At 46.4% G+C, this 25,183-nt stretch overlaps 1 protein-coding gene across 2 annotated transcripts in view; it reads left to right on the forward strand.

Moving 5' to 3' along the window:
- The window catches only part of BICD2 (BICD cargo adaptor 2), a 52,320-nt gene that overhangs the window by 14,975 nt on the left and 12,162 nt on the right, over nt 1–25,183 (forward strand). For both annotated transcript variants that reach the window (XM_007468166.1, XM_007468165.1), the window contains exon 2: nt 23,827–24,039. In XM_007468166.1, coding sequence (XP_007468228.1) covers nt 23,827–24,039 — 213 coding nt within the window. The remainder of the gene's footprint in view (nt 1–23,826; nt 24,040–25,183) is intronic.

The raw sequence follows: 25,183 nt of genomic DNA on the forward strand, positions 1-25,183 counted from the left end.
GCTGCCAAGTCATGGGGGTGTGTCTCCTGCTGGCTGGGGAGGAGCGGTAAAGAGGAGATGCCTGCAGGGCCTGCTTCCCAGCTCCCACAAGCACCAAGCCTCACCCAGCACCCCTACCACCTGCCCATTCACTGGACCTTCTGTCCCTGTCCACCCACTTCTGGTGTGGGCCTGTCACCCCCTTGCAGTGTCCCCACATCCTCCCTATTCTCCTGTCAGTCCGCATATATTTACTGAGTGCCATTCTCTCGCTGGGAGTGGGCTTGCCCACTCCAGGCCTATATCCAACTTAGGAGGCACAGACTCCTGAGGCACAGGCCAGGCATGGGGTGCCGTAAGGTGCACCACTGCTTGCATTCCCACAGGCCCACCTTCCTTGTGTGAGAAGCCACCTCACCCCCACTGCCCTGGCCTGCACTATGTGTCCAAGGGGTTTGAACCCTGCCTCCCCCCAGCCCAGCTCTGCATCTGTGAACTCAAGTGGTAGAGCACCAGCCCTAGGATGGCTTTCTGTAGGGAAGGTGGAAGGTCCCAGAGTAGCCCCTGACAGTATTTTTGCCTGTCCCCTGCTGTCCCTGGGGCTGGCTGCCCTGAGTGCCCCCCCAACCCAGGCCCCCTTGACCCCTGGTGACACCCTAGGTCTGAGATATGGCCTGATAGGGACCCAGTGGGTATGTCACAGGGCTCTGTTCAGCCCTCCAGAAGGTTCTGTCCTTGTGTGTGAGCTTGGCATGTCATCCTCCCTCCCCACCTTGGTTTCTCTTCCTGGAAGTTGCTCCTGGCCAGTTCAGTCTCACCCACCTGTCGGAATTTGGGTGATTCACTGCGAGGCGAAGCTGAGCCCCTCTTCCAGTGGCAGACTGCATTGTTCAGGTACACCTCTGACAGATGCTTCTGGAGTGACAGCTCTGGCTACTGCCCAGATGATTCTGTCTGTAATCAGCTCTCATTTTAAAATTGGGGCATAATTTACCTATTACAAGACGCAGAGTTGTTTGTGCTCCTGTGGCTGCCCTGCCTGAGGGTTGTCCTCACATGCCTTCCAGCCCACCCCATCCGAGACAGCCCTGCCGACCTTCTGCTGCAGTGATTAGGTTCTTTTCTAGACTTGCATATTGATGGGCTGCACCCAGGTGGCCTTTTTGTCTGGCTCCTCTGAAAGGCATCAGAGCTGTGAGTGAGTGTTGGTGGTTGCTGTTCTCTCTGAGCAGCAGTGCCTGAGTCGTATGCCTGAGTCACCAACACCTCCCCTTGGAGGACATCAGGGTCACCTGTGCAAGGCTCTGTGTGGACCTGCATTCTCAGTTTCCTTGGTGATACCCGAGGAACAGAACTCACTTCCTTTTGTCTAGGACAGATACACACAGTTGGCCACCCTGGTCCCTTGGCCAAAAGGCCAGCTCCTCTGCAGGCTCTGCCCCTTTATTTAGCTAGTGCTTGAGGGTGGCAGGGCTGTGCCAGGAGAGAGGTAATCTCCATAAGTTATGTGAAGTAGGACCAGGGACCAGTAGGACCAGGGACCAGCACGACCAGCCTCAGCCAGATCTGGGGATTAACAAGCACTGTCCCAGTAAGCTGGAACATTCCAGATTCCAAGCTTGAGACTGGCAGGGCTGACTGGCAGGTGGGCCTGTACTTGGGAAGGTACATTTCTGGCTCCTGGTATGATTCTTAGGTGTGGGCAACTGAACAGCAAGAGTCATGGGTCCAGGTGGTGGTTCTGCCTTCCAATCTGTTACGCCTCTTTCCTGCCTTTTCTGGCAGTCCCACCTGGGAAGTCATGTGGAGTTGCTTGTTCTCAGAGTTCAGTTTCTTACCTGTGAAAGGAGATCCCTCCTGTGAGAGAAGCTAATGGGCTCATGTTGACACAGATTGTGAAGTGCACAGGCCTCGGGTTATTGCTCACCCTCCTGGGCCTCTCCCACCTGGTTCATCTCTTCCCTGGACTCCCATCAGAGCTGGAAGAGGGGCCTGGAAAATGGGCCTTGGAGCCACTCTATTTCTGTGTGCTGTGTGATTCTCAGGGTCTTTCTCAAGGACATCTGTCCTGGATGCATCCTTATTGATTGCCAGCTCTAGCCCTCTTTATGCCCCTCTCTCCCTACCCCATCCGGTCCCCCATCCAAGCTGGTACTTTGTAGCTGTTGTAACTTGTTTCTCTCTAGTTGCCAGCAAGACTGTGTTCCTGTGTGGGGTGATTGGAAGCATATGGCCCAGAGTGAGCATGCAGTCCATTTTTTTGTCCCATTTCCTGGCTGGACCTTGCATTCTTATGTCAGGTTTTTGCTGAAGTGCATTTATGGAAAGTTGATCTCTCATTGTCTCTCTGATACCTTCTGTTTCATTAGTAATGAGTAGTTGGTCTCCCTGGGCTATATTGAGATCTGGGGTACATTTGGTTTGGGTTTTGTTAATCTTATAACTGTAATTACATACAGTAAAACGCACAGAATTTAAGTGCATGTGCACACCAACCCAGGCACATTTGCATCCTGCTTCCTGTTCTTTCTCATCACCAGAAGTGGTGGTAGCTAAGGTTCTGAGCATCTCACCTCTAGCATTGTACATTTAGATAACATTGCAGATGTTGCATCCTTTTCAATGGTTTGATTCTATTTCAGTATGCAGTTTCATAAATCATTTTGTTTACTTTTTGAGATATAATTTACTTCCTATTTATTTTTAAGCCCTATTTATGATAGTTTTGACAATGGTTAAAATTAGTTTTTATTGGAGTATAAAATATAGAAACTACACAGATCATACTTTTACAGTTTGATGTTTCCATGCAGCTCCACAGATGGAGCAAGGAGCATGTTGTCAGCATCCCAGAGACTGTTCTCTAATGCTTGTCCAGGGTTAATAATTCAGACACTGCCCCATAAATTGATCTTACCTGTTTTCGACTTACTATAGGCAGTCCTACAGACCTTGGGTTTTGTGTGTTCACTCAGCATTTTCTATCTAGAGACACTGTTGCCTGAATTTGCATATTGTCAGCACTCATCACTGGCAGGGTTCCATGTGGACACACCATGCTTCCATACCCAGGTTTGTGCTGTTGGACTCTGTGCCTCTGTGAGCATGCATGTAGATAGCACCCAGGGTGGGCACTGGCATTTTCTATGTTAAATTCTGGCCTTTCTGATCTGTGTGTCCTAGTCGCCATCCTGGTGCTAGTTTGCATTTCCCCATGGACCTTTCCTATGTTGACTGCCTATTTGGAAACCCTCTTTTGTGAGGATCCTGTTCAGGACCTTTACCCTTTTTTCTGTGGGGTCTCCACTTTATTCTTCCTGATATGTCAGAGTTCTTGATATATTCTGGACATGGATCTTCCTGCCCTCCAGCAATAGTTCTGACACTGGTGCAGCAGGAGCTGGTGTGAGGGGGTAGGGATGGCCCAGAGTCCCAGCTGTGCTTCTGCCCAGGATAGCTGAGCATGATAGCTGACAGCTTGACATGGCCCCGGCCTCTGGGACCCTTAGTTTCTTCCTCCATAAAATGGGAACCAGAATTCTCCTGAGAACTTTGAGCTAGGCATTAAGTGAAATAATAGATTTAAGGAAAATTATAAGAGTGGTAGCTATTATTGTTACTAATATTAATCTTTTTTTAAATGGGAGGAGACCTTACACCTACTAGGACGGGTAAAATCAAAAGACCAACAATAACAAGTATTGATGAGGCTGTGGAGAAATCAACACTGGAATGGAAAATGATATGCTGCTTTGGCAAGCAGTTTGGCAATTCCTCAAAGTGTCAGATATAGAATTACCATGTATATGTACCATCGGTTCACTCCTACATATATACCCAGGGAAATGAAAATATGTGTCCACACAACAACTTGTATGAAAGGGTTCACAGCAGCATTATTCATAACAACCCTAAAGTAGAAACGACACAAATGTCCATCAACTGATGAATGGATAAATAAATGTGGTCCATGCACATTTACTGTATTGTAATACTATACAATGGGATAGTATTTGACAATAAAAAGAAGTGAAGTGCTGGTACACGCTACAACATGGATGAACCTTGAAAGCATTATGCTCAATGAGAGAAGCCAGTCACAGAAGATAACATGTTGTGTGGTTCCCTTTATGTGAAATATCCTGAATAGTCTTAAGACATAGAGAAGGGAAAGTACATTGGTGGTTCTTAGGGTCTGGGGGAGGGGAGCTGGGGAGTGAATGCTAATGGGGAATGAAAATGTGGGTTATGAAAATGTGAAATTAGATGGTGGTGATAGTTGCTCAACCCTGTGAATCTACTAAAAACCACTGAATTGTACATGTTAAATGGGTGAATGTTATAGTATGTGAATTATACCTTGAACTTTTTTTCATTGGAGGCAAAGGGGAGAGAGTCTCTTTGCTAAATCATCTGGATAAATTGCACTATTGCTGTCAAGTAATCCCAGAGGATTTGGGGCAGCTTCCTTCAGCCTTATAGCTGTGGTGTCCCAGACACATGAGCTCCAAGTGACAACTCAGGCACCTTACCCTTTTAGGTTCAGCCCTTCTTGTTAGCATGTTTATCATTTTCTTTGAATATCATTTTCTGGTTAAATTAATATTCAAAGTTAATGTTTTTTGATGTTGAGATTATAAATGTAATTTTTTTTTTAAAGTACGTTTTCCTAGCCTAATTTAACTTGGGAGGATTGGAGATTTCTAAATGACCTTTTTGGAGGTGTTTCTTAGCGCATTTTCTGGAGAAAATTAGACAATCAGACCTGCAGACAATATGGAATTAATATATCCTTTCTTCTGTTTCTTTCTTCCAGTCTCTGCAGTGTGGTGGGAGGTTATCTTGCCTTGTCCTTTTAAGTGGAGTGGCTCTAGTGCTTGTCCATTATTTATTAACGCGTTCTGTTCCTTGTTAACTTGGCTCTCATTTTAAATCTGTCTAGGTAGATTTACTACAGCTATAGGTGTTCTTTCTATGAAATTAAGAAAGAAAGTTACCATATCCATTTTTCTAAAACTTCAGTTGGGGAATGAATTGAAAGCATCTTTGTGCAGATGACATTCTTACATCCTTTCTAAACATTAGTTTGTCTGTGACAGGGATGTTGATAGTTCACCTTCTGACAGCACTATATGGTTTACTTACTGTGCTTGCTTATCCTGATCTTGGACAGGCGCCAAAGCAATATTTTTAAATTGAATTAAATTAGTGCCTCTGGTTTTGTGTTCCTGGGGCAGGTGACTGATTCTCAAGGTGAACTGTTGGCTTCTGTTTGCTGAGGTCTCACCTAAGTTTTTGCATGCACAGTCAGCCCAGGTGTCCTCGGACACCCCCCGACCCCCACCGGCTTTTGAAGGAAGGATTTGTGGAGCTCCTCTATGAGTTACAGGGTGTCCATTGAGCCTGTGATGACTGCCTCTCCCTCCCCTCCCCCCATCCTGTCCTGTGCTGTGAGTGGACATGGAAGTGGACAGAGAAGTCCCAGGTTCCAGTCCTGCAACACAGTTCAAAGTTCCAGGGAGTGGGGTGGCAGGGCGGAGGGGACTGGCTTACAGCTCCCTGTTTTAGGGGCATGTGCTTTTCCTATGGCTATAATCATCACCAGCTTGAGAAAATACACTAACTTAGTGGCTTTTTTTTTTTTCTTTTGTTTTGGGTTTTTGTTGTGTTACTTCCCCTTTCTAAGACCTTTGCCTCATTACTTTGTTCAGTTTCTGTTTCTTTTTATCATTAATATGTATTTTTAGTGTAACCCCTCCCACAGCACAGTACTGCTTTGGCAGTGATCCCCAAGTTCTGATATGAGATGTTTCTATTTTTTGTTTATTTGGTTTCCTGTTGTTTGTTCTGTATGCCCTCTCTGGTCCAGACATTATTTAAGAGATCAGTTTCCATGTGTTTGGGTGTGAACTGATTTTATTTAATAGCTTTTATTTTCTAGAACAGTTTTAGATTTACAGAAAACTTTTTGAAATATATTTAAAAATTTTTCTTCTACAATGATGCACACGTATATGTAGCTATCTTCCCTTTGTCAGATTACTGTGATATCACTCTGTCCCATTGTGATCCCATTTCCTTAGGAAAAAGCTTGAAAGGAAGCATGTGCCCTTCATCCTTCTGTTGAGTCTTCTTTACGTTGATGCTAATTCTGACTCATTTGAACCCCAGTCAAGTTCTTTGCCAGTTGACACATTCTTGCATGTCTACCATTATACAGTATTTTGTACCTGGCTGTTTTGGCCAGTGAATTAAGTTGATAGGTTTAATCAACCTTTGAGAGACTTTAATCTCCTAATGCTATAAAATCTTTATCTCATAATGTTATAGAGCTTGTTATCTGTGTCCAGTTCATAAGCCTTAGTCCCGTTTTGAGGTTAATGAGGCTCACGTGGTTTCTTGGGGCTGACAACCTCGCACAGAGAGTGTGTGGCCCCATATCACAGGTCCCCCCATCATGTCTTCTTTCCATTTCTCAGAGTTGCCAGATCCCCCTTGACTCAACCGAGTGGTGAAGCCCTGTGGTTTGTATGTACTAGTTTTGGGGTAGGGGGAAATCCATCAGCCATCAGTATCTGCTGAACAACTTCTATGGCAGTCTGCACTGAACTTGAGTTACTGGTTCCTCTTCCTTACCTAGCTCCCTGCATAAGGATTGGGAGGGAGGCCAGCTCCCAAGGCTGCTCCTTCCTGCCTCAGAGCAGAAGCAGACAACTACAGCTTTCTACTGATTAGTAAGTGCTCTGTGCTCCAGGTGGGGCTGAGCCTGGGCCACCAGGTCCAGCAGGCACAAGTGTGCCAGCAGATGGTGACCATGTGGAGTGATGACTGGAGGGAGTCCTCCCTCCCTGAGCACCAGCTGCCATGTGGCCCAGCTCTGCCCCAGGCTGGTGCCCTGCACCTTGGGGTTCTCAGCACACATTTGCTCTGAGGAGCTGCTTCCCAGGGTGAGGTTCTGGTAGGGACACCACTTAGAACCAGAAAAGAAGTGAGGGACACTTTAGGGACTTCTCACTCTGGTTGGGGGATAGAGAGAGGCTGTGGTGCTGACTGGTTATAGTAATCAAGACCATTCGTGAGCTGAGGGTGGGCGGTGTTTCTGTCCATTCAAGTGGTTCCCCAGGATGCCAGGCTTTGGAGTCCCAGCTGGGATAGAATTGGGTCCTGAGGGCCTGACAGTGTTGGCTGTCCTGGTACCACTGGCACCCACCTGAGGCCAGACACTCAGTAAGCATGCTCTTGCTAAAGGCGAACTGAATGCTACCTGGAAAGGTCCTTGTGAAGCTAGCCAGTGGGGTTTCCTATAAGCCTGCACAGGAAGACGATGTGGGGTGGGTACATAATGACCATCCCCAGCCCCTGGTCCCAGGAACAGGATTAGGCAGGAAACCCAACAGAGGGGCCTGGATGAGCAGCTAACAGAAGTCGGGAATTTCCAGGATGCCCACACCCTGCTTGGTAGCCCTTCAGGAAGAGGTGGGAACTGCTGTGAGTGGATGGGGCTGGGTCAGCCCAGGAATTCCAACAAGCAAGTTGAGAATCCCAAATCCCAAATCCCAAGCTTCATTGTGAAAACTGCTTCCTGGAAGCACGCCTTACCTCCTGGAAATGCTTATTAGTCCGGTTCTTCTCGTTTGGCATGTATTGTGCCTGCTGTATCAGATCATCACCCGAAAAACTGGTTCACCTCTTGGTGGATATCAAGCCAAAAGACACGACTAAGCCAAAGAGCAGGAGAAGGAAGGGTTTATTCCTTGGCAGCAAGTAAGGAGAGTACCAGGGATCTGTGTCTCCCCGAACATCAGAATTGGGGAAGTTTTTTGTTTTTTTCTTTTCTTATCCAATATTATTTTCACTTCATTACTCAAGAATATTTCTGAGCTGGATAGTGTGGCAGAACCCCTATCAGATTTGTCAGTGAAAAGAGGCAAGAGGAAATGTAATTCTGCAGGCAATATAATAAAGATACAGTTTTAAAGAAAAAGGGCAAAGAAAATGTAAATTTGGTCTGTCTTCTTACCTATAAAGAAGGTAGGCACAGGAGTAAATTATTTTTTATGTTACATTTATTTCTAAAGGTTTATAAGATATGATTTTAAAATGGGTGTATTTTATGGTTTCTATATTAATTGATACAGACATAGCAAAATACCTATGTGTATAAACTATTTGGCCAGTATCTGCTCACTTCATACCTTTAAGAAAGAGAATATAAGGTTATTTGCAATAATAATTAACTAGTTAATAACATAGAGCAAGCTAAGATAATTTTTTTTTTTTTTTTTTTTGTGGTACGTGGGCCTCTCACTGTTGTGGCCTCTCCTGTTGTGGAGCACAGGCTCTGGACGCGCAGGCTCAGTGGCCATGCCTCACGGGCCTAGCCGCTTCGCAGCATGTGGGATCTTCCCAGACCGGGGCATGAACCCATGTCCCCTGCATCAGCAGGCGGACTCTAAACCACTGCGCCACCAGGGAAGCCCAAGCTAAGATAATTTTTAAAGAATGTTGACCTGAAAATATGTAATGTTTCTTAGTGTAGGCGTTCCTATGTGGAACAAATTATGTGTGAATTACAATACAGTTTAAAAGTACACATGCATATAACTATCCTTTAAAGAGCCTTATAATTTTTGAAGATAAATCTACCACATTTCTGAATAATGTGTTTCAGTGCATAATAATCATCAAAAAACAATCAAGGCTGCCTTCCACATAAGGCGCCCTCTGCCGCACAATATGGGGAAATGAAGAGCTCCATCAAAATGACACTGCCATCTGCATTGTGAGATTATGCTGCACAGAAAAGAAGTTCAATTCCTAAGTGGTGTTACACTGTATTGAACAAATATAGAGAATTCAACAATCATAAAATTCCCTCAAAAATTGAGGAAATTTTGGGCTTCCCTGGTGGCGCAGTGGTTAAGAATCTGCCTGCCAATTCAGGGGACACAGGTTCGAGCCCTGGTCCGGGAAGATCCCGCATGCCGCAGAGCAGCTAAGCCCGTGCGCCACAACTACTGAACCTGCGCTTTAGAGCTCGTGAGTCACAACTACTGAGCCCATGCGCCGCATCTCCTGAAGCCCGTGCGCTCTAGAGCCCGTGCTCCGCAACAAGAGAAGCCACCGCAGTGAGCAGCCCACACCCTGCAAACGAAGAGTAGGCCCCGTTCGCCGCAACTAGAGAAAGCCCGCATGCAGCAACGAAGACCCAACACAGGCAAAAATCATAAACAAAAATAAATAAATCTATTTTTTTTTAAATTGGGGAAATTTTAAGATAATGGTACATGCATATTCATGAAGGGGCTTGGGCAGTGTATGCATATTCATAAAGGGACCAGAGCAAAGGAGAAATCAGCGTAGAATTGGGGCACAGATAGATAGAGTCCAAGCATTAGTTGTAAGTCACAAGGGTCAGAAAAGGTCCATATCATCATCCCTTAGGTTCCAGTTGATCTGTTGGTTGAGCACTTCAGGCCAATCTTTACCATTGAAACAGAACTGGGAGTCTTTACAAATATACATTATCTTTGTTATTATTACTACTCTTACTTGTTAATAGGGAATAATTTGTTCCCACATTCTTTTCTTCCTTTAAGATAATTACTGAGACCTGCTCAAGGACAAGCGCTGTGACCAGGCTTAGATCACAAAATGTCTTTGGCCAAAAATGGCTTCTCTTATGTCAAGAAAGCCATGCCTGATTCTTTCTCCAGGGACCCCCTACCCTATCTGCTAACAAGATGGCCAGGCTGGGTCAGGAAGAAAGGTCCTCCAGAGCAGCCCTGTTTGCAGCCTGGTTCCCACTGCTGCTTCTGCCCTGCTAGGGTCAGGAGCCAGGCTTGTTCTCAGTCCCCTCATGCAGACTTGTTCTGGCCCCTTGTAGGTGTGTCAGAGACTAAGGATCAACCTCTTTGATCTAGGACTGGTAACCCGTGCTCATTGCAGAAATGCTCACATTGTTCTCTTGATGGGAAGGGGAGTGGGCAGTGAGGACACTGCAGAGCAGACTCTAACCCAGGGGCACTCTTCAAGCCCTGGCAGTCTTCATAAGTGGGCTCAATGGGGCTCATTTCACTTGGGGCTCAGGGCCCATCAGCTGGCTTGGGACTGCGCATTCTACACACAGCCCAGTTTACAGTTGGGCTCAGCGAGGGGAGGGACTTGTCCAGACTCACAGCCAGGATGGACTTGTCCAGACTCACAGCCAGGATGGAGCAAAGGCAGCAGATGCCACCGTACTCATACCTTCTTTCCTGCCCAGTGAGTGCTAGGGTCTGCCATGGCCGAGAAGGAAGGGGCCTTCTTGTTCAGGGCTCAGAGGCATGGCATAAGGACCCAGCTCTCCTCCTAGCCCACCTTGTCCTGCCCTGGGCTTTCGTCATGCCCATCCCTGCACCTACAGCACCCCTCATCCTTCCAGGCTCTGTTCCCGATGCACATTTCCTCCTCTGCACCTGGCTTAGGGATGGGCCCCTTCAACATACACTTAATAGTTTTTCTATAGTGAGCCACAGAAAGTGGATGCCGGGTGATGACGAGGTGCTGGCCCAGACTAGGGGTCAGCAAACTGCTGCCTGAGGGCCATATTTGGCTTTTAGTCTGGTCTTGTAAATAACATTTTACTCATTTTTGCCTCTGTTGTCTACGGCTGCTTTCACACCACAGCAACAGAGTTGAGGGTCATTGCAACAGACCCCATGCCTGTGTGATGGTTAATTTTCTGTGTCAACTTGGTTGGACTAAGGGATGCCCAGATAGCTGGTGAAACATCATTTCTGGTTGTGTCTGTGAGCATGTTTCTGGAAGAGATAGCATTGATTCAGTAGATGCCTCCCCAAGTGTGGGTGAGCATCATCCAATCCATTGGGGGCCTGATTGGAACAGAATGTGGAGGAAAGTTCAGTTCACTCTCTGCTTGAGCTAAGATGTCCACCTTCTGCCCTCAGGCATCGATGCTGCTAGTTCTCTGGGCTTTATACTCAGACTGATTACGCCACAGGTCTACAACTTGCAAACAGTAGATTGTGTGACTTCTCAGCCTCCATAACTGCCTAAGCCAACTCCTATAATAAGTCTCCTCTTATGTATATCTACATATATTCTCTTGCTTTCATTTCTCTGGGCATCCCTGACTAATACAGATTTTGGTGCTGAGAGTATGGAGTTGTTTCACCTCTCTTCCTGTTTGACTCCCTGTTCCCTCCCTCCTGTCCTTGTCTCTGCCCTGGATGCCCCACCCAGAGAGCCTGTGTGGCAGCCAGGGCTTCTCTGGAGGGACGTTCTGTGTCCGAGGGGTCCTGAGGTCTGTGCCCTGATCCAGGCAAGTTAGGGAGAGGCGGATGGGGCCTTTTACCTGGAAAGTCCACAGACTCCCTGTGGACACCAGGCTCTTGGTCCCTGTCCAGTCGCTGACCCCCGTGTGGGCCATGTGGGCCTCACACCCATGGACTGAAGGCAGAAGCCCCAGCATCATGCTAGCCTGCTTCAGCTTTCCCATTTAGCTGTGCTCCAGTACAACTTTAGCTGTAGAATGAGGCTTGGACCAGACATGGGCCACAGTGTGCTGACCTCCATTCTTCTCATCAGATGGAAGAGGCAGGAGGGGGGCTGTTTGTCTACTGGTGGGTCCCAGCCCTTGGTGGAAGCAGAGGTTTGGTTTGTTGCATGAATGTCCTCATGGGAGTCCCCTCCCTACCAAGACCCCACCCTCATAAACAGTTGATGGTCCGCTAGTTGTCACCCTCCCTGCACTCACTCCATCCCCTCTGTGTCCTGCTCTCTGGGTGTCCTGTGGTCTGGACCATGCTTCCTTCGACACCACTGCCAACACACCGAGATTGGTGGCTGCACTGGGCAGCAAGGTGGGGCCACCCAGAGCCTGAACTTCGTGACAGGAACTCATCCTCTCTTGTCTCTAAGGGCTCCCGCAGTGAGACTTCAGGCTTGAGGGAGGGAGGGTCAGGGTGGTACTGGTCTCGTTTACCAAGGTGTGCAAGTGCCCTGGTCTCTAAGCCCTCACCACTGTTGCCACTCCACAGAAACTAGGCAGCATGCTAAGTTACTTGGGGAAGCCCCCAGGCCTGACTCCCATCCCCACCCAGCCCCTCTGCTCCCCACTTGGGTCTTCCTGCCCAGGCTGTCTCTGTGGTCTCTGAGACTCCCAACTCCTCCATTCTCAGAAAGCGGCTCCTGATACTTCCCAGAGAGCCTGGGCTCTCCTGCCTGGCATGTGCTCATACCGTTCCCTGGGCTTTGGCCCCTCTTCCCACCACATTTGGCTTTGAAATCTTACCCCTGGAACCCTGCAGCTCCCCTTCCTGGGCTGAAGCTTGCCCTTGGCCCCCTCCCCATTTGGCACATGCAGCCTCCCCCACCATGTCTGGTTCTGGCTCCAGGTGTCCACATAAATGTGGATGTACTTGAAGCAAGGCCCAGCATGACCTCACAACTGAGCTCACTGGGCCTGGGAAGCTTCGGAGCAGTGGGCAGGGTATGGGCTGAAGTCCTGTGTCAGAAACAGCGTGAGCCGGCTCACAGCTGGAGCAGCCCTCAGGGGACATCACAAAGGCACTACCACCGCCACCTCAGAGTCAAAACAGGCACTCTGTGGTCCAGGAGGTCGTTGCCTTTCTTCCCCAGAGTGGCCAGGGAATTTTGTGGACAGACCTGGGATGGAGGCCAAAGCTGGGCCCCTGAGCTGCCCAGGAACTTTTGGAGGTCCTCCAGTAGGCACCGGCCTGGGAAGTGTGCAGTAAGGTGAGGACAAGCATATCCGCAGCTGGACACCCCAATCAGATGGTAAATGGTGCTGCTCTGAGCACTTCCTGGGATAGGGAGGCAGGTTTTGTGATAGACTCAAGCCTGCACAGGATGGTGCAAGGTGGGAGTAAGGATGCTTTGGTCAGAAGAAATTCAGACAGGTGGGCTGAGTGACCAGGGGCATAGATAGTCTCCACTTCTCCCAACTTCAGCCTCCTGGCCTGTGAGCTGGGGCAGTGAGCATAAGGGTGAGGTCTCCAGGTTGATGCTTCAGAGACATCCAGGTTGTTGTCTTAGCTTTATTGAAGTATAAGTGAAATACAATAAATTGCATATATTTAAAGTATTCAGTTTGATAAGTTTTCATATAGGTGTATACTCATGAGGTCCACAGTGTGATTGAGATAATGAAGGTATTCATCATCCCCACGTTTCCTCATCCCCATTTGTAATTTCTTTCCTCCTCATCCCCAGGCGACCATGACATATACATTTGTTTGCACTTTCTAGTTTTAAATAAATGGAATCATACAACACATACGATTTTTTTTTTTTGGTCTGCCGTAATTTTTAGATGTACCTTTGTTAATGTGCATATCAATAGCTATTCCTTTTTGATTGCTGAGTAGCATTCCATTGTGTGGCTGCTCCACACTTTTTAAAATCTAGTTTCCTATTGATGGTCATTGGGTTGTTTTGAGTTTTTTGTTTTGTTTTGGCTGTTACAGATATACACATTCCTATATGAGTCTTTGTATAGACATTATGCTTTCATTGCTCTTGGGTAAATACCTAAGAGTGGATGGCTATGCCATATGTCAGATGTATGCTTAACTTGTTAGGAATCTGCCAGATTCTTTGCCAAAGTGGTTGTACCATTTTACTCTCCCCATCAGCAGTGTAGGAGAGTTCTAATTGTTCCACCCTCATGCCAACCTTGATAGGGTCAGGCTTTGTTTTTTTTTGTTTTTTTTTGTTTTTTTTTTGCGGTATGCGGGCCTCTCACTGTTGTGGCCTCTCCTGTTGCGGAGCACAGGCTCCGGACGCGCAGGCCTAGCGGCCATGGCTCACGGGCCCAGCCACTCCGTGGCACATGGGATCTTCCCGGACCAGGGCACGAACCCGTGTCCCCTGCATCAGCAGGCGGACTCTCAACTACTGCGCCACCAGGGAAGCCCCTCTTCTGCCCATTTTTTATTGGGTTATTTTTCTTACTGAGTTTTGAGAGTTCTTATATTCTGGATACAAATCCTTTATCAAGTGTCTGATTTGCAAACATTTTTTCCCCAGTCTATGACTTGTCATTCTCTTAACTTGCCTAACAGGATAAATTTGTAGTTTTGGAGTCCAGATTACCAGTTTCTCCTTCTGTGGGTCATGTCCAAAGTCACAAACATTTTATCTTGTTTTCCCCTGGAAGTCTTATACTTTCAGTGTTTAAGACTATGATCCATTTTAAATTACTTTTCATATATGCTGTAAGGTATGGATTGTAGCTCTTTTTTTTATATAAGGATATTCATTTATTCCATCATCATTTGTTAAACGATTATCCCTTCTTCACCAAATTGCCTTTGTACCTTTGTCCAGTCAGTTGGCCATACGTATGGGTCTATTTCTGGATTCTCTGTTCTGTTCAGTACCTCTGTTTGTCCATCTTTATGCCAATAGTATGCTCTCTTAATTACTATAGCTTTATAATATTGAAATCAGTTAATGTTAGTCCTACTCCTTTGTTGTTCTTTTTCAAAGTCATTTTGATTGTTCTAGGTCCTTTGAATTTCCATATGAATTTTAGAATGAGATGTTCAATTTCTCCCAAAACAAATACTGGGATTTTGATTGGCATTGTGATGAATTAAAAGATCCACTTGTGGAGAATTGACATCTTAACAATATTGAGTCTTTTGGCCCATGAATAGGTATATCTCTCCATGATTTAATTTCTCTCAGCAATATTTTGTAGCTTTTAATGTATAGGTCTTGCACATCTTCTGTCAGATTTAAGCATAAGCATTTAATATTTTTAATGCTATTGTAAATAACATTTAAAATTTTTTCACTTTCTGATTGTTCAATCCTAGCATATAGAAATAAGCTTGATTTTTGTATATTAATCTTGTGTCTTGCAGCCTAGCTGAACTCACTTATTAGTTCTAGTGGCTTCTTTGTAGAATTCTTTGGATTTTCTGTACAGACTGTTGTGTGATGTGTAAATAAAGACAGTTTTACTTCCTCCTTTCCAATCTAGATGCCTTTGGTTTTTCTTGTTTCATTGCACTGTAGGCTGGGAACTCCAGTGCAAGGTTGAACAGAACTAGGGAGACTCAGTCTTTCGTCATTAAATAATATTAGCTGACAGGTGTTTGGAAGATGCCCTTTATCAGGTTGAGGATGCTCCCTTCTGTTTGCTGAGAGTGCTTATCAGGGATGAACGTCGAATTTTGTCAGGTTTTCCTGCATCTTTTGAGATGATCCCATAGATTTTTTTTTTTTTTTTGTCTTAATATACTGAATTACATCGTTTTTTTTCTAGTGATTGCTAATCAACACTACATTCTTTGGATAAACCCCTCTGGATCATGGTTCCTTATCCTTTTTATATATTGGTAGATTTGTTTTGTTTTGTTTTGTTTTGTTTTTGTTTTTTGCGGTACATGGGCCTCTCACTGTTGTGGCCTCTCCCGCTGTGGACCACAGCCTCCGGACGCGCAGGCTCAGCGGCCATGGCTCATGGGCCCAGCCGCTCCGCCGCATGTGGGATCTTCCTGGACCGGGGCACGAACCCGTGTCCCCTGCATCGGCAGGTGGACTCTCAACCACTGCGCCACCAGGGAAGCCCTATTGGTAGATTTTTGTACTGTCTTTGGTTTTGGTTACAGGGTAATGCTGGTCTCATAAGATTAGGTGGAAAGTATTCCCTGCTTTTCAGTTTTCTGAAAGAATCTGTGTACAGTTGGATTTATGTCATTCTTAAATGTTTGGTAGAATTCACCAGTGAAGCCATGTGAGCCCAGAATGTTCTCTTTGAGGATTTTAACTACACATTCAATTGCTATAGTACATATAGGACTATTCAGATAATCTATTTCTTCTTGCGTGGGCTTTGGTAGTTTTTGTCTTTCAAGGAATTTGTCCATTTCATCTAAGTTGTCATGTTTGTTGGCATAAAGCTGCTCATGATATTCCCTTATTGTGCTTTTTAATGTTTGTGGTGCTCCTTACTCCCACCCCAGTTATTCTGGCTAGAGATTTATCAATTTGATTAATCTTTTCAAATCACTTGCTTTTGAATTAATTTATTTTATCTATATTTTTTCTATTTCATTCATTTCTACTCTGATCATTATTACTTCCTTTTTTTCTTTGAATTTCATGTGCTCTTCTAGTTTTTTGTTTCTGTTTTTACTTTTTATTGAGGAAAAACATATAGAGCACAAAGCATAAGTGTGAACTTCCAGATGCTGAACACACCCATATAGCAAGCACCCAGATGAGAATCAGAACATCTCCAGCCCCAGAAGCCTCTTTCAAGGGCCCTCCCCCAACCCAATGGTCACCACTGCCCTAATACCAGCAGATATTAGTTTTACTTATTCTTGGAACTGTATATATAAATGGAATCATACAGTATATCTCTTTTGTGTCTGGCTTCTTTCACCCAATATTATATGAGATTCGTCTCTGTTGTCTAAATAACAGTAATTTACTCATTTTCATTTCTGTGTAGTATTTCGTCATGTGACTATATCATAATTTTTCCTTCTGTTGACAAAACTTGGGAACTTTCTGGGTTTTTTGTAAATAATGCTCCTATAAACACGCAGGGTCAGAGAACAGGTGTGTGCTTCTTGTTAGTAGATAATAGTTTTCCTAAGTGGTTGTACCAGTTACACTCCCACCACCAGAGGTTAAGAGGTCATGAGGGCTTTAGGCAGGGTATAACAATATGTGTCCTAGTCCACCATCCTGCTGTCCAGTGTTTGTTGAGCAACTGAGTGAATACACAAGCACACAGCTGAAAAGAGAGACAGTTCTGACTGGGGCTGGCTGAACTCTCATCACATACCATGTGGGCCAAAAGACTAGCCGTAAACAAGAAACAGCTCCTCCCCTAAGTAATACACAGTCTATAAGGAGGGTTTAAAACCATGCTCCCAGTGGGGTTTATAGGGTCTGTGTTTAGTACAGAATTTGTGTCTGGGACGTAGAGGTGAGGAACATGGCACCCACCAAGCAGGACTTGAAGGCCTTCATCCCTCGGTCTGTAGAAGGCCCAGAGAACGTTTGGGCTAAGGCCTGGAGGAGTGTTGTCTGGAGAAGACGAAGCATGGTGAGCTGTGGTGAACGTGGGGCTCTTAGGAGCTTTGCACCTGGGGCCTAGGCTCTTAGCCTTGTGAGCCTCAGTCGTCTCATCTGTTAAAAGGGCTTAACCCCACAGGGCTTTTAGCTGTACCTTGAGCTTTGTGTCCATTACCTGGTCTAGTTTTTAAGATGAAAGTGAGGTTATTGATTGGATTGGTGTTTGGTTTTTGTTTTTTGGGGTTTTTTTTCCTGTAACATAGTCATTGAGTGCTATAAATATCCTCCTAAGTCCTTGCTATAGTGGCATCCCACAAATTCTCACATTCATTTCATTTTCATTTAGTTAAAAATACTTTCTAGTTTCACTTTTGATTTCTTCTTTGACCCATGTGTTGGTTATGTGCCAAATATTTGAGGATTTTCTAGAGAGCTTTACATTATTGATTTCTCATTTAATTCCCTGTGGTTAGAGCAAATTCTCTGTATGGCCTGAATCCTTTTGGGGCATGTTTAATGGGCCAGAATATGGTGTGTCTGGGTAAATGTGTCCTTGAAAAGAATGTGTGTGCTGCTGCTGTCGGGTGGGAGATTCTACACATGCCAATTAGGTCAACCTAGTTAACAGTGTTCATGTCTTCTGTGTCCTTACTCATGTTCTGTCTACTTGTCCTATGAAATCTTGAGAGAAATATGAAGAGTTGGATGTTGAACTCTCCCAACTATAATTTTGGATTTATCTATTTCTCCTTGCAGTTCTATCAGTTTTTTTTTTAATTCTGTAGTTACTCTGATGTTTTTTTTTTAAGTTATCTTTTCTTTTTATTTATTTATTTATTTATTTATGGCTGTGTTGGGTCTTCGTTTCTGTGCGATGGCTTTCTCCAGTTGTGGCAAGCAGGGGCCACTCTTCATCGCGGTGCACAGGCCTCTCACTATTGCGGCCTCTCTTTTTGTGGAGCACAGGCTCCAGACACGCAGGCTCAGTAGTTGTGGCTCACGGGCCTAGTTGCTCCGCGGCATGTGGGATCTTCCCAGACCAGGGCTCGAACCCGTGTCCCCTGCATTGGCAGGCAGATAGATTCTCAACCACTGTGCCACCAGGGAAGCCCAGTTCTATCAGTTTTTGCTTCATAGAATTGTAAGGTTCTCTTTGTGACTTAGAATCCTTTTTTTGGCTGTGTTGGGTCTTTGTTGCTGCGCGCAGGCTTTCTCTAGTTGGGGCTGCTGCGCGCAGGCTTTCTCTAGTTGGGGCTGCTGCGCATAGGCTTTCTCTAGTTGGGGCTGCTCTTTGTGGCGGTGCATGGGCTTCTCATCGCAGTGGCTTCTCTTGTTGCAGAGCACGGGGTCTAGGAGCGTGGGCTTCAATAGTTGTAGCACGTGGGCTCGGTAGTTGTGGCTTACGGGTTCCAGAGAGCAGGCTCAGTAGTTTAATTGCTCCACGGCATGTGGGATCTTCCCGGACCAGGGATCGAACCCGTGTCCCCTGCATTGGCAGGCAGATTCTTAACCACTGCGCCACCAGGGAAGTCCCTAGACTCCTTATTATTATGAAATGACCCTCTTTGTTGCTGGTGATATTCTTTGCTTTGAAATCTACTTTATCTGATATTAATAGAGCCATTCCAGCTTTCTTTTGATAAGCGTTAGCGTGGTTTATCTTTTTTCATTCTTTAACTTCTTTGAACAACTTTAACAGCTTTATTTATTAATATAATTCACTTAGCATACAATTCACTCATGTAAAATATATGGTTCATTGGCTTTTATATTCAAAGTTGTGCATCTGTCACCACAACCAATTTTAGCACATTTTCATTAGACCCAAAAGATACCCCCTTAACTGTCACCCACTCCAACCTCCCAACTCCACCCCCCGCCATGGGCAACCGTTGATATGCTTTCTGTCTCTATAGATTTGCCTGTTTTGGACATTTCATATAAATGGAATCATAAAATATGTGGCCCTTTGTGACTAGCTCTTTTCACATAGCAGAATATTTTCAAGGTTCATATATGTTGTACTGTGTATCAGTAATTCATTTCTTTTTATTACCAAATAATACGCTATAGTATGGATAGACCACATTTTATTTATCCCTTCATCAATTGCTGGACATTTGGGTTGTTTCCACTTACTGGCTGTTATGAACATTTGTGTACAAGTTTTAGTGTGGATATATACTTTCTTTCTTTTTTTTTTTTTTGAGGCTATACCTAAGAGTGGAATCACAGAATCATATGGTAATTCTATGTTTAACTTTCTGAGGATCTGCCAGGCTGTTTTCCAGAACAGCTGCACCATTTTTCATTCCCACTAGCAATGTATGAGGGCTCCAGTTTTTCCATACTGTCACCAGCACTTGTTATTTTTCTTTTTTTTTAATTTTATTTTTCAATTATATCCATCCTAGTGGGTGTGAGGTGCTATCTCATTGTGGTTTTGACTTGCATTTCCCTAATGTCTGCTGATGTAGAGCATCTTTTTATGAGCTGATTGGCTTTTTTTTAAATATGTTCTGGATACTAGGCCCTTATCAAATGCAAAATTTAAAAATATTTTCTACTGTTGTATAGGTTGTTTTTTCACTTAATAGTGTCCTTTAATACACAGATTTTTAAATTTTGATGAAGTACAGTTTATCTATTTTTTTCTTTTGTTACTCATGCTTTTGGTGTCACATGGAAGAACCCATTTCCAACAGGGTCATGAGGATTTATCCCTATTTTCTTCTGAGAGTTGTAGTTTTAGGTCTTCCATTTAGGTCTCTGATCCATTTTGAGTTAATTGTTATATATGATGTAAGGAAGAGATCCAGTTTCATTCTTTTGCATGTGGATTTCCATGTGTCCTAGCACCATTTGTTGAAAAACTATTCTTTCACCACTGAATTATTTTTGCACCCTTCTCAAAAATCAATTGACCACATATGTGAGGGTTTATTTCTGGACTCTTCTGTTCTGTTGGTCTATATTGTCTATCCTTATGCCAATACCACACTGTTTTGATCACTGTAGCCTCATATTAAGTTTTGAAATCTTAAGTCTGAGAATTTCAAAACTTAATATGAGTCCTCCCACTGTGTTTTTTTTCAATATTGTTTTAGCTGTTCTGGGCCCCTTTCAGTTCTGTATAAATTTTCATTTCTGCAAAAAAAGGTCATTGGAATTTTGATAGAGATTGCATTGAATCTCTTAATTATCTTTTAAAGGGATTTACATAAGAAGAAGAACAAGTCTTTTATATTTACTCACATAGTCACCATTTCTGGTGCTTTTAACTCCTTGTAAATCTAGATGTCCATCTGGTATTGTTTTCCTTCTCCTGAAGGATTTTATTTAGCACTTTGTAATGCATATCTGCTGGTGATGAATTCTTACAGCTTTTCTATGTCTGGAGTCTTTATTTCACCTCTATTTGTTTTTTTTTTTTTTTTTTGGGTTACGGGGGCCTATCACCGTTGTGGCCTCTCCCGTTGCGGAGCACAGGCTCCAGATGCGCAGGCTCAGCGTCCATGGCTCACGGGCCCAGCCGCTCCATGGCATGTGGGATCTTCCTGGACCGGGGCACGAACCCATGTCCCCTGCATCGGCAGGTGGACTCTCAACCAATGCACCACCAGGGGAGCCCACCTCTATTTTTGAACAGTTCTCACTGGGTATGGCGCTACAGTTAATAAGTTTTTTGTTTTGTTTTTTCAAGATGTTGCTGCACTGTCTCCAGGCTTGTCAGAGAAATCCTGTGTCATCCTTATGCTTCCTTCTCTATAAGTAGTGTGTCCTTTTTCCTCTGGCTGATTTTAGTATTTTTTTTTCCTGCATCACTGGTTTTAAACAAGTTTGTGATATGTTTAGTGCAGTTTTCTTCTTATTTCTTGTGCTTGGAGGCTGATGAGCTGCTAAAATTTGTGGATTTATAGTTTCCATCAAATTTGGAAAAATTTCAGTCATTATTTCTTGAATTTTTTTTTTATCCTCATCTCTTCCTCTCCCGTAGGGACTCTTAACTACCCATGTGTTGGGCTCCTTGAATTTATCCCACAGCTCGCTCACACTGTTTGGTGTTTTAGTCTTTTTTTTGTCTATGTGTTTTATTTTGTGTAGTCTTATTGCTGTTTCTTCAAGTTTACTAATCTGTGTTGTGCAGTTTTCCGTTAGTCCCATCCAGTGCACCTTTCATCACACACCTTGTAATTCCATCTCCTCTATCTTTGGTTGCTGCTTGGCATGGCTCAGTGTTCCTGAGCCTGTAGAAATCAGTCTTGCCCTGTCTCCCGGCTCTGTCACTGTGTCACTCTGTCCTCTCCTTTCCTCGTGGACTGGCTTCTCTGCCCCTTTGCAGGCCCAGTCACCAGTGATTGGGTGCCAGGTTCTGGGTTTCACTGTGTTGGGAGATGGTGCGGTTGTTCCTTTGTGTGTTTGTGTGCTTTATTCTGGGATATAGTTTGATCCTTTCAGGTTTTGCCCTTAAGCTTTGTTGGTCGGGACCAGAGAGCATTTCCCCAGCTCCACTTTGCCCTGACCTGCAAGGGCTCTACCTGCTGCCTGTGGGTTAGGGCTTTCCTCTTGCTGGTAGGAACAAGTGCTTACAGCCTCTGTCCCTATGGGTGGCCGTTTCCTGGCTTCGGTGGCTTCCTCACAGGCTTGCACTGACTGTCCCCTGCGAGGACTGAGGGCCCCTCTGTTCAAAGGTCTACTGCCTTCACTGCCTTGTCCACTCGTCTTCCAGTACCACCTCCTTCTCTCAGTCCTGCCAGGCCTCATTTTCTTTCTGCACCGTGGCTGAAGTTCCTTCCTGGAGGAGTGGGGGGTGTCATGGAGCTTACCTGTGCCCTGCCTCTCACTATCTGTGTTCAGTGACTTGAAAACTATTGCTTAGTCACATAAACTTCCCAGTTGTTTTTAGTTTTCCACATGGGAGGGAGATCCAGACTCTGTGAGTGTCTTGTCTTGGCAGGGAGGTGTAAGTCTCCAGCTCCATTGTCTTTGAAAAGCTGCCTGGGTGCTCATGGGCCCCAGGCTGGGAGCTGGGTGGAGGTGAAGATTCAGGCCAAGGTGTGAATGTGTGTGTGTGTGTGTGTGTGTGTGTGTGTGTGTGTGTGTGTGTGCGCGCGCGTGCACGCACGCATGTTTAGCCATCCCATCTCAGGATAGCCTCTGATGATGACATGGTGCCTCAGGAGATGTCGGTGCTCCAGCTCAAGATTCAAGGGCGTGTTCTGCTCTGTTTACCCCGTTAGGCTTGTCTGGAGGTTTGGAGAGACACCCATGACCTGGCTGATGCTTTCCAGTACACCTGCCCCATGGGTTGGGTTCTTCCTGCACTTCTGGCAAGTTCTGGTTCGCCCAGGGCTGGTGTGCAGCTGGGGGTTGGGGCTGCCACCCAGGATACGGCAGGTCCTACGTAGACACAGATTTGTGCTTTAGTCTTTCCCTGGGACCAGGATGGAGGAGGTGGAGGACAGCAACAGAAATCATAGAGTTGAGCTGATTTGATTTAAAAGGGAGCCTGTGTCTTCACAGAGCAGGTTGTCAGTGGCTGAGAGCAGATGAACAAGACTCACTCTTGGGAGGGAGAGCAGTTACCCTGACCATACCCTACCCTACATTATTTAGCCAGTCCCCTGCCGACAGAGAAACAAGACACTTTCTACATTTTGATTTTTTATATTACAAACAGCCCTACTCAGAAACATCCTTATATGTGGCGTTGCACGTTTTCCCAGTTGTTTTCTTGGACTAAATTCCTAGACTTCATATTAAATAATAAATGAATGAAAATGTTTCTGTTTCTCTCAAGAGATAAAGCCATCATTTTCTTTGCTCTTTAGGAGCCCTCTTTTATTTTTCTTCTGTGAGCCAGGAGCCCTGTAAAGAGACAAGGTCTCCCCTCAGAGGTCTGCATGGGGTGGCCAGTGGGAAGGGAGCCCCTGGGGAGGACACACACTACAGGCCTATGTGGGTCACGTCCTGGCTACTGTGATGGTGCAGGGTGAGAAGGAAAGAGAAGCAAAAGTGCTTACTAGGGGCCGTGACACCTGGGGGGAAACGGCATGATGGCAGGTCCGAGCCGGCCGGGACCTGGGGCATGGACTTGGGCAGGCCAGCACCAATCCTGGTTGTACTTGCCCATGGGGGCTCCTTCCTGAGCCAGCCATGTGCTCCTTTGCCTCTTACAGCCCAAAGCTCTTGCTGGGTCTGGGGATGGTGGGTCCTCTCCCCTCTGGTATTTTTATCTCTGTGCTCAGGCCCTGGACAGGTGGGCAGGGTCTCCTGACTAGGACACACATGGGGACCTGTTGGCTGATTCTGAGTGTTCTGGTTCACACTCCTGTCCCCTCACTTGTGCCAGGCTTGGGCTTCCACCTTTCCAGGCCTCCGCAGGCACAGGTGTCTCCCAGGATGAGTGAATCAGGATCAGGCAGGGGAAGGGCACTTCCCTGAGTCTCGGTTTCCTCTCTGGAGGGAGACCTTAGACCCACCCTGGTTCTGGGGGCTTCCCTTCCTGGCCCCGGAGTGGGGCCAGTCGGCTGATGGGGGCCACACTGGCAGAGATGGTGGCTGGGGCTTCCTATCCCTACCTCGCCCCAGTTCCTCCAGCCCGTCCCTCTATCCCATCCCACCAGGGCTCCTCATTAGCCCCACTCCCAGCTCTTCTGTAACCTCACAGCCCTCGTGTAAGCCCTTAGGTATCTTGCTCCTCCTGTGTCCCCCTCTTCCCCCACGTGTCCGGCCACAGGGTTGCCTCCAGGCTCCCTCTCAAGAGCATCTCATCTCCTGCAGGCATTTGGACAGGCCCACACGAACCATAAGAAGGTGGCTGCGGATGGCGAGAGCCGGGAGGAGAGTCTGATCCAGGAGTCAGCTTCCAAGGAGCAGTACTATGTGCGCAAGGTGCTGGAGCTGCAGACAGAGCTGAAGCAGCTGCGCAACGTCCTTGCCAACACACAGTCAGAGAACGAACGCCTGGCCTCAGTGGCCCAGGAGCTGAAGGAGGTAAGCAGCAGAACTAGGGTGGGCTGCTTGACTGTGGGTGGGTGGGAAAACAAGCCAGTGCTTCCTGGGGGCAAGGCCACCCACAAGTTGTTCCACTCCCAGCCCAGTTTTATGTGGTTCATGGTAGTCCAGGAGGGGCTGAGGGTGGCAGGATCCCAGCTCTGCCCTTGGGCTGATGTGAATCCTGGGTTCCTCATGTGAACAACAGAATTATAGTGTCCACCTGCCAGCTCATGACAACAAAATCAGAAGGGACCACCGCAGATAGCTCCTAGGATCAGCTCGGCCCCTGACTGGGGCCTGGCCATGAGAGGCCTGGGCCGGTGGAGAGGGGAGGGCAGGCATCCAGTGCCCTCTGAGAGAGGTGGGAGGGTGGACCACCATTCGCAAGATGGGGTGGGACAGCATCAGGGGAGCAGGCATAACCAGAAGTCTGCATGAGCTGCAGTCCTGGCTGTGGCCTTGTGGGGGTCCCTGGTTGTTAGAGCCCACAAGTTCTCATTAGGAAGGGCAAGAGGCCTTGTTCTGGGCTGTGGGAAGACCCACTCTCTGGCCTCTGTTCTCCTGGGTTGGGGCGGGGTGGGGAGCAGTGACAGGTGACCAGAACAGCAGATGGTCCTGAGCGGTGGGCAGCTCTGAGGTGGACGCCTCAGATGTGAGGATGTATGACCGTCAAGGTCCCACAGGGCTGGGAGGGGACACTGGCAAGGTTTGGGGCAGAGCCCAGGATCCGGCAACAGTGAGGAGTAGTCACCCACCGTGGTTTGGGATCAGAGATCACCAAGGCTCGTGGGCTTGGGAGGAACTTGGCTGGATCCAGGGGGAGTACATGATCTCATTTCCTCCCACAGGAGCATTCTAGTCAGGGTGGGGAGAAGGGGCCATCGGAGCTGTAGATTTGACCACCCAAGTTGGAGACAAGACTCTTTGCTGGCTAAGCACCCTTTCCCGGAAGAGCCAGTAGAGGTGCTCTGCCCAGCCCAGACTCATTCTGCTTCTTCCCCCTTCCAGAAGGGGGCAGTCAGGAGCGTGGCAGGGGACTTGCTGACTACTGGCTTTGGTGTCAGGAAATGAGCTCAGCCAGTCCCACACACTGCTATTAAAGAACAGGTCTGGTTGGGCCAGGATTCCTGCAGATCGGAAG

This window comes from Lipotes vexillifer, unplaced genomic scaffold, assembly GCF_000442215.2.
Source record: "Lipotes vexillifer unplaced genomic scaffold, Lipotes_vexillifer_v1.1 scaffold466, whole genome shotgun sequence".
In the NCBI taxonomy this organism is placed as follows: Eukaryota; Metazoa; Chordata; class Mammalia; order Artiodactyla; family Lipotidae; genus Lipotes; species Lipotes vexillifer.